This window comes from Rhagoletis pomonella, unplaced genomic scaffold, assembly GCF_013731165.1.
Source record: "Rhagoletis pomonella isolate Grant_MI unplaced genomic scaffold, Rhpom_1.0 Rhpom_scaffold_00004, whole genome shotgun sequence".
Taxonomy (NCBI): domain Eukaryota; kingdom Metazoa; phylum Arthropoda; class Insecta; order Diptera; family Tephritidae; genus Rhagoletis; species Rhagoletis pomonella.
Genome location: NW_023458558.1, coordinates 48825711 through 48846509, shown reverse-complemented (window position 1 = coordinate 48846509; position 20799 = coordinate 48825711). Strand labels below are relative to the sequence as shown.

General features: G+C 37.0%; 1 protein-coding gene across 1 annotated transcript; it reads right to left on the bottom strand.

Annotated features, from left to right (window-relative positions):
* Positions 1 to 20302, bottom strand: LOC118737710 (neurexin-3b; the record flags this gene model as incomplete). The annotated part of the gene is given in 14 exon segments (XM_036468411.1): positions 1 to 104; positions 215 to 585; positions 3510 to 3894; positions 7064 to 7180; positions 7244 to 7396; positions 7468 to 7626; positions 7730 to 7917; positions 8010 to 8159; positions 8521 to 8659; positions 9653 to 9706; positions 13967 to 14111; positions 17013 to 17146; positions 17339 to 19359; positions 20215 to 20302. Coding segments are annotated over 13 exon segments (2912 nt in total), but the record flags the coding sequence as incomplete, so codon positions are not given.
* Between the last annotated feature and the right edge of the window lie 497 nt (positions 20303 to 20799).

Sequence of the window (20799 nt, the reverse complement as noted above, 5' to 3'; positions counted from 1 at the left end):
GGGGGAACCCCGTCAACTTGCAGCCGTAGATTGGAGGCACGTCGCGAGAACCGTATTGTGTGCCAGTTGTTGTCATTCAAAACCGACTGACCAGCAAGCAAATTCTATAGGCCACACAAATGAGAGAAAATGTTATTTGATCCACTTGATGTGTTTAGCCACACTGTGCATAAAAATTGTGCAATTTTTTTTTGGGGGGGTTTTATGTAATTACCTTTTCACGATCACTCAAACGCACACTGGCACGCACACGGCCGGCCACCAATGCAATCTCCAGCCGATCTGGTGAATTTGATTCGGCGCTTGTCAAAAGTATTAGACCGGTGGGGCGCGATGTCTTGAAACGTATAATAAGCTCTTCAGTTTGAGTTTTGGTGCCTTGTCCGTTACCCAGCCAAACGGTCATGTGCTGACTGCCGTTGAATGCAAGCGTAGCCAACTCGCGTCCACATGTCGGTCCAGCGTACAGTGTAGCAGTGCAGTCACAAATTGGTCTATTCCAGCCCTCTATGCAGGTGCCTCCATTGAGGCAGGGATTGCCAGTACATACGTTGGCCTGTACGTGACATGATGGCTTCACCGACGCTAAAGGTGTGTGATAAAATTTATAAAGTTAGGTTAAAGTATATATTAACTAATATTCACATTAGGTTTATCGAATGAAGTTATTAATATTAATATTAATCTATTTTGAAACTATATATTTTTGGTTTCTTGACAACCTCTTTAATATGCTTGCAGAAGTTGCTCATAGCCCTTATTTTAGAATTTTTTACACAAGATGACCGTCGTAGCCGAGTTGGTTTCATAACTTTCATAAGTTTTAAAATGGACGTTGGCATCAAATACAATATATCTGTGAAGTTTCTGTGAAGGTCGTGTACCACGAAATTAAAAAAAAATGCCAGCATGCAGAATATCTGTCGCAGCAATTTAGTAATTTTTGAAATTTTAAGTTTTTTTTAATTTCAATAATTTTTCGATACTTCAGAATATTAAAATTAAACGGTCAAAATGTTCTTCTTGCCAAAACGAACGAATCTAGTGTAATAAAACTAGTGAAAATGAAAAAAAATTGCATTGAGTAAAAGAAGACTATGACTTGAGGGACTATAATTCCATTTTTACAATTTTTATTGGCAAACTCGAAATTCATTCTAAAATTGTTCTATAAGTATGTACAAACATGAAGAAAGTAATATAAGTATATATATGTGAATAAGGAATACTGTGTAAAAATTTTCCACGCCAATATTAAATTACTTTTAAATAATAAGGGTATTCATCAAACCTATAAATGCATTATAAACCGTAAAAACTATAATTGTGTAAACCTTATAAATTAACTGTCAAAATTTGTAAGGAAACTGGTTTACACATTTCTGATAAATTTCTTCAGCGATTTTACTGAATAAACTTGATAAACTGAAGCCAATGCAACTCTTTCGCAACTCTAGGGCTATAATCGGGATCCGTTTTGTTTTATTCACTGATAATTTAGCCGCAGAGTTTGGTAGCAGTGACAAATGAATTCATAAACAAACATACATTCTGCCATTGTTTCTTTTAACTTGCTTCAAATAAATCTCGTATAAATATAATTTTTTCCAATTTAGTGAGGTCATTTCTAAAATTTCTTGATCCTCGTGCTAGTTGTATAAAATTACTGATACTGAGCTCGATAACCAAAGCAAATACGACTATTTTTGCAAGTGTGTGCGAAAGGAGAGCAGAGAGAGGGGCGTTCATGTAACAAAGTGCTTAAATTTATAAGAATATCTGCTTGATAAAGTTATCGGCTTAGATGAATACCACTAATGTGACTTTTAAGTTAAGGCGTTCTAATAAACGTGTTAGATGATTATGTATGGTGCTACGGGACGTATACGTTACATACGCAACTACGAGTATATCGACTGCTGAGTGGAAGATCGACCTATCTCGGCAGCCAGTTCGAAAACGCCCTATCTCAAAAAACTTTTCAAGAACGCCCTATTTCAGATTTTTATTGAAAAACGAAATATCGAAATTTGGTTGAAGAACGCCCTATCTCAGAATTCGGTTCAAAAACGCCCTATCTCACTTCAAAATGTATTGAAAATGTGCTGAGATATGGTGTTTTTGAAACGAGTTCTGAAATAGGGCGTTCTTCAACCAAATTTCGAAATAGGGCGTTCCTGAAAAGTCTTTTGAGATAGGGTGTTTTCGAACTGGCTGCTGAGATAGGTCGATCTTCCACAGCAGCCTTATCAGTTTCGCGGGGATACCAAATTCAGACATCGTGGCGTATAGGCAACTTCTTTTCGTACTGTCGATTATGGTGTGTGTCAATTATCTCCTCTCGTTCACGCTCGAGACAATTTTATTATGTGACGATTAAAAATCTGATCCCACGGTAGTTGCCGCATAAAGCAAGGTCCCTTTTCCTGTGAATTGAGCACTTCGCTCCTAAAATCCAGTCATTGTGCATGCATTATTTCTACCATAATTTGCATAAAAGTTGATGAATTCAACTTGTCAACTGCTCCCGTCTTAATTGAATAGCTGCCATTTCCTTTTGCAGATTTCTTGTTTTTTATCCGACGTCAACTCAAAGGTTGGGTTCATCTTCTCCACAGGTTTCGGTGCTGAAACTATTCAACGGGTGTTTCCTTCAATATTTAGGTTGATATATTCTTGGTAGCGCCACTAGATCGCCGCAATTATTTCAATTTTCAAGCTCTTTGCACTCATGTATTTCGTCCTTCTTCAGAAGTGTATTAAATCAACACTTTATAGACTTTCCAAAATGTCATTACTGGGCTCGTGTTTATCATATAGACTCCTTTGCTCGAAAAAATCGTATGTGGCATTTTTTTCGAATTTAACCTTTTGATGCAAATTTGTTCTACACTCCACAACGCAACACCTGGTGAAATATTATAGCTAAAATCCCTATAGTTACGCCAAAAATTTACTGTATATTTTATGATATGGTACAATGCATGTTTTTCTTGGTGGCGAAATTATAGTGTGTACCATAATAATAAAAAATAATAATAATAAGAATAAAAAACTAAGGTAAGAATAAAGTACTTTAAGTAGTAAAATTTGGTTTCAGGCACATATATTCGCTCTTTAACCGACTTCAAAAAAAGGAGCAGGTTATCAATTCGTCATAATATGTTTTTATGTATGTTACCGCATAACTTTGGAGCACTGTAATTCATGCATCAATTATAAAAAATCGAGAGCAATTTCGCTGCATTATAAACCCACTTTCCAAACGCAATTCCACTAGTAAACTGGCATTTTTATGCCTCAACACTAAAAAAAAAAAACAAAAAATAAATGGCAACCTTAATCTATTTGCATAAATAATTTTGTTCCATTTGCTAACAATGCCCAAAGCAATTTTTAAGTGCTCTCTCTCATATAAATAACGCGTTGACCACAATACACCACTTATATGGCATATGAGTACATATACTTACTTACATACATATTTATATAGTTGCAAGTGTACATACCTGAATCCTGTAATCGTGCGAATGCTGCAATATCGATCGCCTTGCCGCTTAACACCAAGTCACGCAAACAACCGACAAATCCTTGTCGCAATGTTGCCGTCCATATAGCCGGTGGCCATGCGATATTATTATACGCTGGACCCGTACCACCCACATACATATGGCCGTCTAATTCCAATATCGTACCATCGCCCGGTGTGCGGAATTCATTCCAAACTCCGTCCACGCTTACCTTTGCATCGCGTCCGTTTCGCCGCAAAATCAAGTCATGCCAATCGCCATCGTCTACGCGTCGCCGGGACGCACGCACTTTCGCCGCTCCCGAACCCAGATCTAAGTGTATGTAAATGTGTCCATTCAATAACTCAATGGCAAATAGTACGGCCTGTAAAATTTAATTATTTATTAATTACAATAGTAAACAATGCATTAGCGAGTAAACTTTATTGTGCACGACGGCAATAGGAAGTAAGTGCCAAAGGTGAATAATGAATTTAATTGTTTGAAACATGCAACCTCGATATAGTAATGTACTTAATTTGGCAAACATTCGCTACAAAGGCGGAACTCACTACTTGATGTTTTTTAGATTTTATGAGCAACTTTTTAAATAATTATATGTATACGTACATATATACATACATACATACATACAGTATAAATATACATATGTATGTATATCCATTCATCCAAAAAAAAATATTGGTACTGTTTTCCATTGGAATTATATTATACAAGGTGGCGCAAAGTTAATCATCCAATTTTGTTTTTGAATAACTTGTCTACTATATACAAAAAAAATGATTTTGGGTGAAGGAAATCTGTATTTGGACATTTACAATTTTTTCAGTTAAGTGGAAAAGATTATATCCGTCATCACTACTTCTAAATCATTACTTCCACCTACAGAATTTCTGAAAAATATTAAAATTTACGTGGGCTGTACCAATTTGAAAGTACCTCCGAAAATCTCGTTTGCTAGAAATTTTAAAAAGTTTATCAACAAAACCGCAAACCTACTTTTGGTGAGGCTCCCTAATAACCAGACATTGAAAATCCACTCGAAAGCGTAAGAGTATCGTCCAAGCATAATTTTGTGTATTTGTTAAGCAGTTCAAATCCAATAATAGACTGATTCCCATAACTATAGAGTCTCTAACCAAATACCCATGAAAAGAGCCTGAAGCCCACACTCATTCCCTAACTTTAGTTAAAGGGTAACCGGAATTTACCATGCTCACAATTTCTAAGTCAATTTAGTTTTGATCTTCCATCGGTAGGCTATTGAAAAACAAAGCATTCTGCCGGCGAATACGAAATCGTCAATTTGCCAAAACAAAGTTGAAAAGGCTTTGGGGGCTTTCTAGAGAACAATATTTGTAAAAGTTTTCGCGTGGGCGACAGGCTAGAACAAATCGATGAAATGTGTGAGCTTTGTAATTTCATAAACAATAATTGAACTGGCCTAATCGACTCTTTCCACTGGACAGCCATGAGTGGTCAAGAAAAGCAAAGGCGTCCACGAACACAATGGAAGGAATAAATGAAGAGGGTTCTGGCAGAACTTAGAAAATAAGATAGTCTGTTGGCTGTTGATATCAAAACAAAACCAGCGCACGTAGTGCTGAATAAAAAGAGACGAAGAGTTGGGTTTTACATATATACAGACAATCCCAAACTACTTAGTTATAAGTGGTTTAACTTCCAGCTGACGCGGATAAAATTCCTTACCAAATTACACACGCGAAAGGTAGTGCTTATGCATTACAAACAAGCTGTCACCAGGTCAATGAGAACTTTTCCATCGGGGCCCCAGATATGTGCTTTCACAAAAGTCCCAGAATCCGAGTCACTATTAATATCGACCAGATTAAACCATCCAAAGGGATTGAAAGGCTCGATTAGAGTTTTCCAGGCACTCAAGCGGCCATAACTTTCAGGCTCATCAAGAGGTGTTTTGACATTCTCAAACTATTGGCAGTGAGAAACAGGGGAGAACTATGTTGGATGCCAGGGCAATGCGAGATCGACATCGGCACCGAACTGGCGATGTATAGCTCATTAAGTGCCTGTTACGCTCAATTTATTAACATACTAAAGAAATGGAAGACAAGTTCTTGGAATAAAAAAAGGCGTGAGTACCAAGTACTTATCAGATTTAATGTCGTGCCTAGTACACGACTTTTACATAACAACTGCGGGAATAGTGCAGGAATATTTCGGGATCAATATTCGAATAACACCGAAATGATTCCAAACTTGTCCCAAAATTTACCTAAAGTAGTGGTTCTGAAAAAGTCGCGAACTTGTACAGAAAGGATCTCGAACAAATCTTGAAACGGTCCCTAAATAATCCCAAACTAGTCAAGACATTTTTCTGAAATAGTCCCGAAATGGTCTTGAAATAGTAGTGAACTACCCCTAAACGGTCCCGAAATAGTTTTGAACCAGTCGCTAAATAGTTCCTCATTACTTCCCAAATGATCACAAACTGGGCCTAAAATATCCCAGAACTATTCCCGAAATAGGCCTGAGTTAGTTCCAAAAAGATCCCGAATTAGTCCAGAAATATTGCTGGAGTAGACTCAAATTGGTCTTGAGCTACTCCGAAATAGTCATAAATTACTCCTAAAACTAACATGAAATATACTGTTGTGGCCGCTGTGGTGGTTAGAAGTGCCTTTTACCATTCCGCAGGGTCTGGGATCGAGCCCGAGTCCGTCTAACATCAGAAAATAAAAGGAAAGAACTTTTTTTTCCAATAAGAAACAATTACAGATTTCCAACTGGGCTACACAAGAAGCAGTTTAAAATTTTTTGCTGGCTTAACGCAAATCTTACCCATACCGAGAGCTTAGATATTTAATAACAATATAATAGATAGTGTTTGGCCGAGCTTCTCCTCCGATTTGTGGTGTGCGCCTTGATGTTGTCACACAAAGCGAAGGGACCTACAATTTTCCGCCGACTCCGAACGGCGATTGTATTTTTATGAGAATATGTTTTTCATGGCAGAAATACACTCGGAGGTTTGCCATTGCCTGCCGAGGGGTGACCGCTGTTAAGAAAAAACCTTCTTTCTACATTTTTTTGCGATGTTGCTTTAACCAGGGCTTGAACCCAGGCGCTGCGGAGTGAAGGCGTGCACTGCTTACCACTACACCACAGTGGCCGCACATCAGTACACATCAATAATATTAATTCTCAACAGCGAATTTCGGGTGGCAGGCCCGTAGAAATTAACAAGGAAAAAGTATTAATAACTATTTTCAGTTCAAAAACAGCGCGGCGTGAAACAGCAACTGCCACCATAATTTCAAGGATAATGATTTTAAAATGTCTGTAATAAATGCCACACATGTACATATGTATGTATTTACCAATGTTTAAAATCGGCACAGAAGAGGGTCTGATGAAATACATATTACTACCAACTTAGTCGTTAGCCATTTCTCAGATAATTAATGGACATTACTTATTATTTTCAATCCAAAAGTACACTGACTTAAGGCTGGTAGTTACATACATACCTAACTATAAAAATGATTACTTACATTTTTTGAGCGCGGCTGTTTAGATCCCGTAGCCATTATTATCAATCCATTAGGCTCCTTTGTCCGAAATTTATATGAGATGGAACTTTGCTTGCCAGTCTCCCATGGCGGTAAGACCTGTACATTTTCGAGCGTTCAAGTGCATATTTATGAAATAATACAAAAATATATATATCATACCAAATGCGACTCGCGCGTCGTAAATGTAACTGGATCCTGCGGATCGCCAATTGGACATTGATAATCGACATTTCCAGCAACTTGGATTAATTTCGAGCCGCTCTTAGCCAAATCGATGAGATTCAATAGCAGTGTATCAGCAGAGAATTCAACCTTTCAGGTTTAGAGATTTCGTGTGTTATTTTGTAAATAAAAATTTAACATAATTGCGCGCACTAACTAACCTTACGCAGACAGCCGACAAAATTATTGTGCACCCGAGCACCGAGCAAGGCGCGCGGATTGACTGCGCCACCAACGTAAACGCGAGATGAGGAAAGCATAGTAAATTTGCCGGCTATGTGCGAGTGATCGGTGTAAACATCGTCGACTACGGTCACCAACTATGTTGCAAAAATAAAATAAATAAAGCAAATTGAAATAAAAATTAAAAGAATAATACATAACAATTAACTTAGTTAACATTCACTATGCAATTACACTTACTCTGCAGAAGCTTGTTATCGATGATATCTCCTGAATTCGTCGATGCACTGTCACTTTGTGCCACTGATGATCATCGAAGCGTACTTTAGATGGCTTAATATGCATTTCTTGCTTGCCGTTAGCCAAACCCATGGTTAGTGAAACGCCGCCATCACGTAGCGCCAAATTCAAGTAATCAGTACCGTGCCCTGTTAGTTAAGCAACAAATGCATTGTTTAGATACATATGTACATTTCAATTTAATAAAGCGCTACCCACTTTAAGCTGGCGAATCACATACCTGTGTAGAATAGTAAGCCATTGGGTTGGCGAGTACGAAAGTATAGCGTAATAGCATCCTGAGCGCTCACAATTGGCTCAGCACTAGTTTGGCCAAGATCATAAGACAGGAACTGTTGACCGCGAAATGTTGCTTCTGATGGTGCTTTCTCTGTAACGAAATGAAGAAAGGTGCATTTACAAATGCACACACTTTATATCGAGGGCTGAGTGGAAGATCGACCTTACTCGGTAGCCAGTTCGTAAACGCCCTGTCTCAGAAAACTTCTCAAGAACACCCTACTCCCAGAATTCGGTTCAAAAACTCCCTATCTCAAATGAAAATGTATTGAAAATGTGCTGAGATATAGCCATTTTGAACCTTTGAATTCTGAGATGGGGTGTTCTTCAACCAAATTCTGAAATAGGGCGTTGTTGAAAAGTTTTCTTCGATAGGGCGTTTTCGAACTGGCTGCCAAAATAGGTCGATCTTCAACTCAGGTGTCGATATGTAAATTAAATATTCGGCTTACCTTTTTCACAATATTGTCCATCATATTCGAGATTTCGGCACTCACATATTGGTCCTGAATCTGTTGAGATACAAATACCACCGTGTTGGCAAGGATCGCTTCGTTCGCAAGCATCTGTGGTATTGCCGCCGCGTACACCCTGAATTCGTGTGGGAAGTGTATAGCAAATAGTAGATATTAAGTATCTTATATAAAACTTCTAACGTGTATTACACTTAATTTTTTCTTATAGGCTAGTTCCACTGAAGTCTTAACTGCAGTAAAGAGCCCGATATTCGAGGAAATCATCTTCAAGTATCGCGTTTCGGAGTTTTCTTATAGCAGATTTTATTTTCTAATGATGAGCATATACATATGTATCTATAAATACTTCGTCCTTGATATGAAATTTAGACTTTAAAACTCAAAATTATGTAGAACATATGGATGGTTCATTGCGCGGAAGTCCATGTAACTGGAGAAAGATTTTGGCTGGCCCGAAAAGATTATTTTGGGTACGGTTCAAGCAGCTCACGACCTCCGGATATTTACATATATCCACGTGTATCCTCTGGGTAGCAGCCACACAAGCGTTTAGAAGCGAACTAAAGTTGAGAAGGCAAGAAACCTTCTCAAATAAAACTAACAACAAGCTTCGGATTGGACCCTCTTCTTTTAATGACGACCAAGGCAAACGTTTAAAGGACGAAGATTTGAGTGCGTGCATCTGCAATGTCCGAAAGCTTAATGGGAAAGGTGCCACTGCCCGGCTGTTTGATGTCCTCGCGAAGAGAAAAGTTGACATCACGGCCATCTAGGCAATGCGATGGACTGGGCAAAGCAAGGAACCCGTAGGTAATTGCGATGTATACTACAGCGCAAATTCGGTACTGGATATACATACATATGGTGGGACAGAGACTCCTACACCGAGTACTTTCGTTCACCCCGGTGGAGGAGAGTCTAGCCACAATCCGTATGAAAGCGACATTCTTAAATATTTCGCTCATTTTCGCCAACGCCTCGACGGAAGAGGAGGACGTGGCGCCCAAGGATTTCTTCTATGAGCTTGCTTGAGTAACAAAAAAAAGTTTAACCGGTAAAACTGCAGTTAAGCCTCAGTAGAAATAGAAATGGGCTATTAGTTGCCTACCCTGATCACTTTCTCCTTTGGCATTTCACCATTGTCACACGGACCGTCACCACACTAGGAAGGAAGCAAGAAAATTTCAATTAAATGGTTCGTTTTAAATTCATACGGATCATTTACAAATCGTACACCTAGCTAAAACCTTTTCTATAATTTTTTGCACAATAAGGAAATACACCCATGGAAAAAAGAATCTTTGCAAAATTCAATATGATATTGTTTGGAAATTTTGCTTATTAATAATATTTTTATTCAGAATTTTTAGAAAATGAGCATAACAAAATTTGTTTGTATGTGGAAACACATGCTCAACATCTTCGACAAAAAAGTCCGAATAAAAAGATTTAAAAATTTTTGGCAATTTCATTAATTTTTATGTACTTTATGTAAGCTTTACTATATGTTATAGATCGCACTATATTTTAAATTAAAATTATTAAAAATTAATCAATAAACATAAGCAAACAATATCATAATGATTCTGCACTTATTCTTTTGTCCATGAATGTATGTATATCAGTATATGGTCGAAAAAATTTTTTAAGATATATTTATATTTTTAGTTTCGATGTCTCAAAGAATGTGGCAAATTCCGGTAAATAATCCAAACTCAAACCATTTATATCTTAGAAAAAAATAGGAATTTCCGATGCAATTAACGCCGTTTTCTTTTCTACCGAAAAATATTGGCTTTTCAGCGCCCTCTACGAACAAACTCTAAGGAGAGGGCAATGAAAAGGCAACGTTTTTTGTAGAAAAGAAAACGCTTTAAATTTCCGAGAAATTTTAGTATCTTTTAAAAAAGTGAGAAATATACATGGTTTCTGAAATCAATTCGATTATAAAGAATGTTGTAAAGTAAGTACTTAAGTATAAGTACTTTTATCCACCGTATACAGTAATCCAAACAGACAAAACAAGAAATGTAAATATGCTTAATTGGCAATTTGTTGGAATGTGTTGGTTAATATTATTTTACAGCTGTCGTTTTCGTTAACCCAAATGAAATCCAATTTTAATACTTTCTTATAGTGGAAAATATTGTCAAGTCTCATAAAATAAAATAACGATTGTGACCGGATGGATTTCCTACATAAGTCATACCGGGTTCCGAGCACACTTTAAGTAAATAAGCGTGGGCTGACATTGAAAAATAGTCCCATCGATTAGGGGGTAAAACAAGTATTACTTAGATTGAAGGTAGAACTCTCTACAACTCTTATGGTCGGGAGCTCCATAGCTTTTATGAAATATGTATATAGAATTAATTATATCTCGACGTTCGAACAAATGCACGAAATTTTCATGCATTTGTGCAGCCGACCGTACACATTTGAATGAGGATAATGCTGGAGTTAATGCAAATAAAGGCGGTTTATGCAGATAAACGAGCCCTTTTGTCACCTGTATAAAATGTTTGTACATATTAGGGATGCCAAACCGCGGATCCCAGGATTCCGGGATTCCGATATCCCGGTGTTATTGAGGTCCCCAAAATACCGGAATTTGCTTGTATTACTCCCGGAATCCAGAAAAATTTGAAATATCGAATTGGTGGTAAGAACTTGTTTATGAATTTTGAAGTATGATTTTTGTAAAATGCCATCTTGACTGCAATTAACAAAAAGCTTAAAACTGTACTTTTAAATTGCAGCCTGAGCCTTCTTTGAAGAAGATTTAAATGAATGTACCTACTCATAGATGCTGGTAACAGAGGAAGAGGAAGGCCTCCTCTGCGTTGGAAAGACCAGGTGGAGAAGGACTTGGCTTCACTTGGCATTTTCAATTGGCGTCAGTTAGCACAGAAGAGAAATGACTGGCGTGCTGTTTTGGACTCGGCCAAAATCGCTTAGGCGGTTACAGCGCCAAATAAGAAGAAGACCTACTCATAGCGTCGCTTATGTAAACGTAACAGAGAGCTTTAAGAAAAAGTTACACAACTTCTTAAATCAATCTACTCAAATCGAAAAAGTTATAGTTTATCCGACATGCTGCATGGCTTATGACTGCCTTTTGACAGTTGAGCCTAAAAGTGTTGAGCCCGTAAGATCAGCAGCTTTTGTGTGTAACAAGTTCAGGTCAAGATTAGAAGACTCCGCTTTAAATGCTTTGCTGCTCATACGTACATATTTTTAGTGGTGTGTGCTTGTAACTAGATCCACCTATCGACATGTATTTCGACCCGGTGAATTCGAATCGGAGGTCCGTTTGACTTGTTCACCCTCAAAACTTCAAGTTAATTGCGAAAAAGTGGTAAAAAATTCGCCATTTCTGTATGGAGTAGAATAAACAAGTTTAGAGAATTTTTTTGTGTGTATTTTTGTCTAATTTTTTTTTATTAATCATTACTTTCAAAAGTGCCTGGTATTTACATTTTTATTTGTGATGCATGGAAATGGAAAAAGTCGTTACTTAAAATATTTTATTCTTGTCATAAAATGATGTGGGACTTGTAATTCGATGAAATCCATCATATAAATCAAAAACTGAATTTTGAATTTTTGATTAGTTACGACTTTTTTTTATTTCAGCGACGATGTTTTTTATTATTATTATTTTTTTCTTAAAGCATACTCAGTAGAAGAAAGAAGGAGTAAAAAAGCAATTACAGAAGACCTTCTCTGGAATGTAGAGGGCCTTACGATCTGCACGGTTTCCTTAATTATTTTTTTTATGTGAAATGGGCCCAATTGCAAAGTGTTGCGTTTTCGCTTTCGGGAGAACAGCTAACAGAAGGGCGTATTTTTTATGTGTTACTTATTTGTAACAAAAATGAAAAATTGTATGTTGGATCTAACGAGATTCGAACCCGGGCTTTCCTGATAATCTCAAACATTTCTGCGCACTCAGATACAGCCTCAAAATGTAAATGTGTGTTTCAAATTTTTATTTCAATCTACCCACCATGCAAAACATGAGAAATAGGCAACAATCGTCAATGGCAAGAAATTGGCGACTCACCGCTTTGTTGCTGTGGTGATAAATCGGCAACATCATTTCTTTCATGTCAACTTTGAAATAAATACGTTATCAAAAATTCCCAAACTTATAAATTTCGCGTCAACAGTATTATCCAAAATCGTCTAATTTTTACCAAGTTCAGGATTGAAAAAATATAAAGTGCGAAAGAATGTATTAATTCCGTTTCTAAGTTCCAATTTTGTATATAAAAAATAAATGAAGTTTTAAAAAGAATAAAATTATTCCAAATATCGCCTGAAGCGTCAAGAAAACGACTCACTCAGGTAATAAGAAGACGACTCGCCCAGGCGAGTTACCTTCGGCAGACGTTTTAGAGCGACTGGTAATAGGAAATCGATACGATGGCTATATTACCGGCAATTAATTTGTTCCGAGGGCGGGATGTTTTGTTATTTCTTTCCGGCAACAAAAATTGTCAGGTGGGTGATTTTTAACAATCGTTCAAACATACTCACTTTCATGTCGGTTTATTTGCTTAACACGTTGCCTACTCACTTCTCCGGAAGGAGCACTGGGATCTATTCGTAGTGATTTTTAGATGTGCTTTGTTGATCTGTTTTGTAATACCTTATCAAGGGAAGGCCTTGACAAAATTGCTTCCGAGTATTGTCAATGGTTGGTTTACTGTATACTGTGGCTTTAACCAATTTAACCTTGTAAGGGCCAATTTCTCAAAACCTTCATAAAAATTATGCACCACGTAAACTTGTAAATAACGAATAAATTAAAAGACGTGAATAAAATGTCATAGAATTAATCAGCTTTCTGAGCACATAAATAAAGATCTCCTGGCTGCAACTACTAGTAATACTAGTAGCGTATGAGTAACTTTAAAAACATTTTCCTTCTTGCCAAAGAAGGAAAATGTAGATGGCACATAAATACATTATGTATGTATATCACTAGCTGGGAAATCTTTTATTAAAGATCGAATCCTTCGGATTGGTATAGAGTTTTACTTTGTTTTAAATACGCAAAATGTGGTATTACTACATATAAGAAGTTTTTACGTCTTCTGGAAAATATTTAAAAATGGACTTAGCCACGCTTCACTCTAAGCTAGCGATATGTACAAGTACATTTTTTCAGTTCGATTGCAATGAGCCAATGACCCACAGTGTTCCCTCGACACCTCGAACAGGATAAAAGGACGCAATCTTTTCAATAATATGATATTAAGCAGTGAAGTATATTCTTTAAGCAACTGTTGGGTCTTACTTTTGGCTATACTTTTAAAACTCTACATATTTTTTTCGCTTAAGCTAAAGTTTCATAAATGCAAGGCGCATAATTTTTCCTTGCATTATTTTGCAATTACATTTGTTTAAAATTTACCTTTATATCACGTGGTTGTTTCATTTCTTGACGGCGTGTCGCCCCACCTGGCTGGTCGGCGTATACCAAATTGCGTATGGCACCCCGGAACCTCGGCTCAAAGATGACGCTTGGCAAAGCTAATAATGCCAACTTTGTGCTGTACCTACACACCAAAAAATGTGTTGATATGCACAAATACATGCATAAACATTAGAAATTATGCGGTACAAGTGCGAAGTCCATTAATTTAAATGCTTTCACTTACATATAAATACCCACACACCGCTTCACTTGTATAGGTAAATTTTTTCATTCAAAAAACCAAGCATACATTTGGATGCACATATAAATATCTTCACTTGTAGGCATCGGAGGAGTTTCGGTTGTATTTAATTTTAATGAGGAGGAAGTAAATATCTTTTTATAGTTCGTTTTGAATGTGGCCTTTTATAAAACTAAACAAAAAATCTGCTTATTTTTTGATTTACGAAAACATATTCAAGGGCTTTAGGTAGTCGTAAATATGTATATTTTTTTTTTAATTATAATTAGACTGGACCAACAAAAGTATTCTATTTACTTTAATCTATTTAACACTATTAGTATTGTGAACTATATCCTTAGTTCAAATATAGTACGGTCAAAGCATGGTAAGAAGACTGCCATGGAGGCATTTAAAGCAATTCACAAACATCTTGTTCCGTGCCACTTTTATCGACGCTAGAAGAAATCACCGATCAGCAAAATGTGCGGATACGGATGCGTATCGCCAATGTAGATTAGGTATATCGGTATCGCGATGTTCTAAATTCGCAATATCCGATACCATTATATCTACCAAAATAATATCGTTATATTGAATATCGGAAATATCGAAACCGAAATGGTTAATAAAGATATATATTTTTTGCGCACAACGTATACATATATGTAATAAAAAGGCAAATAAGCATAAATTCCAATAACGAAGTTACTTTGGATAAGATGCACTTTAATCAGTTTGAAAAAATAGTACCCAGAGTTCAGCAACTTTGATTTACCCCTCCTATTTCTTGAGAATTGCAAACTGATTTAAGAAATTTTGATATTTTTATGATTTTTTTGTTCTTCATGGTTACTATGCCAAAAGCTGTTTTGCGAGAACGAACACATTTTCCATCTATGTACTCAATTTTATTCTCAATTCAGAAGCCTAGATAACATAGAGAAAAGTTTCCGATATCGTATCGCATCAGGTGTTGCGATATAAATTAACCGCTGTGATGAACAACAATATTGATAACTTGAATATCGTATCGGTATCGCGCATCCCTAGGGTGGTCACTTCGTTATCTCCTGTTTGCAGCTCCTGTGCTACAAACCGGTATGTAAATTAGTAAAATTACCCAAAAAATATGTGTCTGGTGTTGAAAAGATGGCGTTGGAGACGCAAAATGTTATACCGTTACTTAATTTCCGCAGTTTAAATTTCATCTGTTATCTACCAAATACTTAAGTAATCGTTAACGACAATTTCATTTAATTCTCTTAACTTCACACCTACTGTACCTATAGGTATAAAAAATTGCGACTAATCCGGAATGACTGCGAAAGCAATCGCAAAGGAACATGCGACCTTTGATGCATTTATATGGAATAACTGCCTCCCTTTAGTTGCGATTAATTAATACTCAATTGTATCCGATTGATACTAATCTCGGAATACTCTCTTTAGAGATTAGTCGCACAATTGCATGCGAATCGAAATTACAAGCAGATTTTTCATATTTTGGTTAACAACCAGCCGCATAAAAAACAAACCATACGAGGTGTTTTTCTACTTCAGATTTTCAAATACTTTGATAAAAACGAGGGTTCTCCGATGTCCTTCAATCCAGATATACGGGCGCTTTTTCATGAAGAAAAAATATGCCTATTTTAATGAAGTGGGGTGTAACTTTGTACATATTAGTGTATGTACATATATGTATATGTGCGCATCATAATTTTCTCATATTCACCAAACAATCCATGAGTATATGTATGTATGTATGTAGAGATATTTGCTTTAGAATAACATTTGCAGTTGCAGGCTGGTCTAGAGGCAAAATCCTACAATCAGCCCTGACGTTGACTGATTCTGCACTTGAATCAAAATATATAAAGCCTATTTTTCCACTAAAAGCTTATGTATAAATAACTTTAAAATTTAAAATTTAACTGATTATTATTTTAACAATGTGAATAATTTACAATTGACATAAAGAACTTTGAGCCGCTATTCTTTTGTTCCCAATTTAATACCCTTATGCTGGTTGTTACCGCACATTTTGTAACTGGGAAATTTAAGGGCTCGAGACTCCCTAACTTTCAAATTTCTACTTATATATTCAAAAATAGTACCAGGAAACGCTAGCTCGATAAGAAGTGGTAAATCGATTCCTCTTCATCCACATTGCGACAAATTCTGCAGAGGGAGCTTATTGAATCTCGGTCACAAGGATCTTGAGACATCACAGTCGTCCCGACGTTCCCTGTATAAGACAAGCCGCCTTATCTATGGCAAATATCTTCGCCTGAAAGACACTGCAGTTATCAGGCAGGCGGTATGATTGCCTTATTTAAAAGTCCTTGGAGTACAAACCCGAGTCGACTCCTTTTTCATTTTTGAGCCAATCTTCCGGTGTTGGAAAATGTAGAAAAAAATTATCCGATTAAACGTAAGTTAGCTAAAAACGTTCTCTCAATTTTTCGTGCTCTATGAATACATATTTTAGTATACTCAACATAATTGGCTTGAAAATGGAGGGCACTCATAGCGTGCATGTGCACTCGCCTTTAAGAATGAATCTAAATAGACGTTAAGCACCTATGCGAAAAAAATTTTATGAGGAGCATCCGTATTCATTGCAAATTTATTATTTTTTTACCTAAAAAAAAAAATCAAAAATAATTCTAATAATCCTCATCTACTGACCAGCCTGAATTCTATATCTTCCATATTTTCAGAGTACATTTTTATATCCCCAATGAATTGGTTTGGTGAAAAGACAAAGTATTTTCTATTTCACGGTAGATCACCAACCAATTTGGCATGCCGCCCACGTAGACATCAGAATTGGTGGCAAATTTTCCAAATTGAAATTCCTTGCCCTTGGTTGTACTGCTCTGCGACACGCCATCCACAATAAGCGATGTTTGTTCGTCATTGCGAAGAACCTATAAGCGTGATGAACGAAAACTCAAAAATAGCACACTAATATTATATATATATATAAGTACACACACACACACACACACACAAATGTTTATATATATATGTATGTGCAAACAATAGTATGCGCAACGCAAGAATCTTCCACAACAGACATATGTAAGAGCAAAAAAAAACAACAAAGTACAAAAACTCACCTGCACTTTATGCCAATGCCCATCATGCAACTCTCGTCCCACAGTTATGATATGCGCACCACCACCCAAATTATAACGCAAACGCAATGCACCTTCGACCAATTTGAGCTCAAAGAAATCATAAGTGCCACCATCATCGGTGTAAAGCACCAAACCATTGGGCTGTTCAGTCTTAAACTCCAGCTCTAATGAACCATTGAGTCCCGTATACCATTTGCGAAATTGGGCGAACGAATTTTGTGAGCCATCCAGTTGAAAGGCGTTGCATGGCGACAAAAGCGCTGAACATAACAGCACTAATCCGGTGAAAGCATACACCGAGGCGGGTACATTTATGGTCAGGAGCTGCAGCAGCATCTGCAGCGGGGACTTTCGACGTGGTTTCAGTCGTCCACAACGGGGGGAATATAGCGGTACAGAGGCAAGGTTAGTTGTGCGACAACCTTCAAGCCGATTGCTGATACCACCATTTGTGTTGAATTTAAATTTTTTGCTGACTGGTGTATTGTTATTGTTGCTGTTGCTGTTGCTGGTGTTGTTGTTGTTGCGATCATTGCGCTGGCGAACCATTTGCCGAAGTGGCAGTTTTTGTTCGATAGTTGTTGACTGTTGGCCAATGTTGCTGCAGCAGCTATGGGGATCGTTCCGATTACTGCAGCAATTGCTGCTACTACAGCTACTGTTGCTGTTGCTGTTGCTGCTGCTGTTGCTGCTGCTACTGCATGTTGCAGCGCCGTTAGAGAGGTAACTAGCGGCACGCATTGCATATGCATTGCATTTGCTCAGCAGCTCATTTTGCTCGCCGAGCGACATTCTGCCTGGTAGTGTCGTAGCTTAGCACTAGTTTTGCATATTTTTTGGCGCTAGTGTTGCTTTTGCTTTTTTCAGTTTTATATCTTTAGGTGTTTAAAGAAGTTTTCCTTTTTGATATGTTCGACGAAAATTTGCGCCTGCAAGTATGTGAGCACAGCGCGGAAATATCTGCTTCTACGCCAAAAAGCACACAATGCTTTTTTGTTTAGGGATACACTCTATGCTCACGTTGTTGTTGTTTATGTTCTACTTATATTAAGCGCATTGTGCGCTTATGCATTATTTATGCTTTGAGCTTGCATTCCTGACGTCCTTGATACGATTATAATACTTTTACGCTTCTAGATACATATGTACATATGTATGTGTGTTTGGCGTACATGCATGCATACATTCGTTTTCACCAGTTATAATTTCAAGTTTGTTGAATTTTTACACTTCGTTTGTGGAATCTTGCGTATCGCTGTCGTTTATCCTTGAAGTCACTTTGCATTTGATGACAATCTCTCGGAGACGTACATACATACATAACAACTTGAGTACCTCTACGTATGTTTGTAAAAACACATGTGCTGCTGACGTTGAAGTGAAGCTGCGTGTGTGTGTGTAGCACTCACTATAAATGTTTCTTACGTGTATTTAAATCGCGTGTAAGTTTCATTGAATTGTATTTACGCTCTTCTATCCACTCTCTATTTGTTCACGAATTCCCCCACTTGACTCCACTTCCGCCTACGAGTGTGCTTATTTCTATTCATTTAATTTTTTTCTGTTTTTTAGGAAAGCTTTTAAAAGCTTTTCTCACCGCTTTTTGTATACACAGCGCGAAAGTCGCTCTCTCTTTCTCTCTCTGGCTATATAGCGTTTGGTTTTTTTAATGATATCCTTGTTTTATTAGTTGTTTATATGAACGCGATGGTGAAGTGAAGCGGACAGCGCTAATAAGTATGCTACGTTTTTTTTACACTTTTTAAGTAATTTTCGAAATAGAAGCGGACGGTTGGTCGGTGTTACGTAGTTGATTGGTTTGTTATTATATTTTTATTTTTTAGGTTGTTTGGCTATTTGATTGTTTTGGTTTTTTCTCTGGCTTTGCATTTGATTTATGCTATTAATATGCTCGTCTCACATAGAATTTGTCCACACACATAAGTAGTTAATTTGTTACACTTAGCCAAAATCATTTTACAGAATATCTGTGTTATTTTCTGTAATAAAAATTATTAAAAAATTTTATATATTACCGTATTACCGTTACTTAAGTTAAAGCACACTTTATCGCTTTCATTCATTTATCAAGTTTATCAGTAGGCACAGGTAAACCTTTAGCTCCTTTTTTTTCAAACTAATTTCACTGGATTTGTTCTACATACTTCATATATATGTATATATAAGTATATATTGTACAAACATATATACATATGTATGTACAAAGCTGCTGCCGCCGCAAACACAGTGGCCACGGCTATGACCACTCAAGTGCCACTACTGTTTGTTGTTTTTAGGTTAAACGACGAGCAATCCATTGGCAAGGGCTTTGAGGGTCGCAGAGATGCGTAGAAAGCTCAACTACCTACCCTTACCGCTCAATGCCACATTTCGTTCGCAATCTTTTTTAGGGCCCTCAATCTATGTGCATGTACATACTAAATTTTGTGAAAAAGTTGAAGAACCCATTTTTTCGCTACACTTTTAAGCATTCCCATGCAACATATACTGTGCATATTCATTTCAACTATAAGCTAAAAAACTCTTAATTTTTCCTTAAATCACATTTACACTTGATTTAAGAAAATTTCCATTGATTTTATGCTATGAAATTCCTTCACAGCCATGCAAAATACACACACAAACGCCTATTATAAGTGCCACTTTTCATGTCCTTCGCTGCTCACTACTGCTGTGATACCCATAGAAAAAAAAAATTATATTTAGTATACGCAGCAGTGCTTTTTCCATTTTTCACGTTTCAAACACTTTAAATCTTGCATCCTTTATAAATTAACATTGTAAAACTAACAATAGTATGCATTTGCTATTGCTGGATATGAAGGATTTTCTACCAAATGATTTTTTCATAATTTTCACATTTTCACATCCACCACCACTGCCAATTTGGTTCTATTATCGATCCACACTGCAATCGCGACGAAACTAGACTGCAATTTTCTGCCCTGTGTATTCCTGCGTAGAGTTTTCAACGGCTGCTTCGTTCGGGATGTTAACGTTCACACACACACACACACACACACACACACATACGTGTACACATGCACAACAATCATCGGTTGTAGAATGTTATAATGTGAAAAGCTCTTCTCGTTCTATTCACAAACAAGAAAAAGCAACAAAAAGCAACAACAGCAATGAAAACTGGTTCTCATCGTCGCGTATTTAGTGTTTAGTGTTGGTAGTTTGGGAGCAAGCCGAAACACTCGACAATTGAGCTTTACTTTGACGTCTCCATGAGGCGTTATAGTAGCGGCAATGTGTAGGCGCAAATATACACACTAGGAGTGCTAGTCCCGGGTTTGAGGTCCTAAAAGTTCCGGGATTTTTGGCAAACAATACCGGGATTTTCGGGTTTTGTAATTTGCACTGATGGCAATAATAGCAAATTATATTACTTTTTTTTATTTAATAAGTAA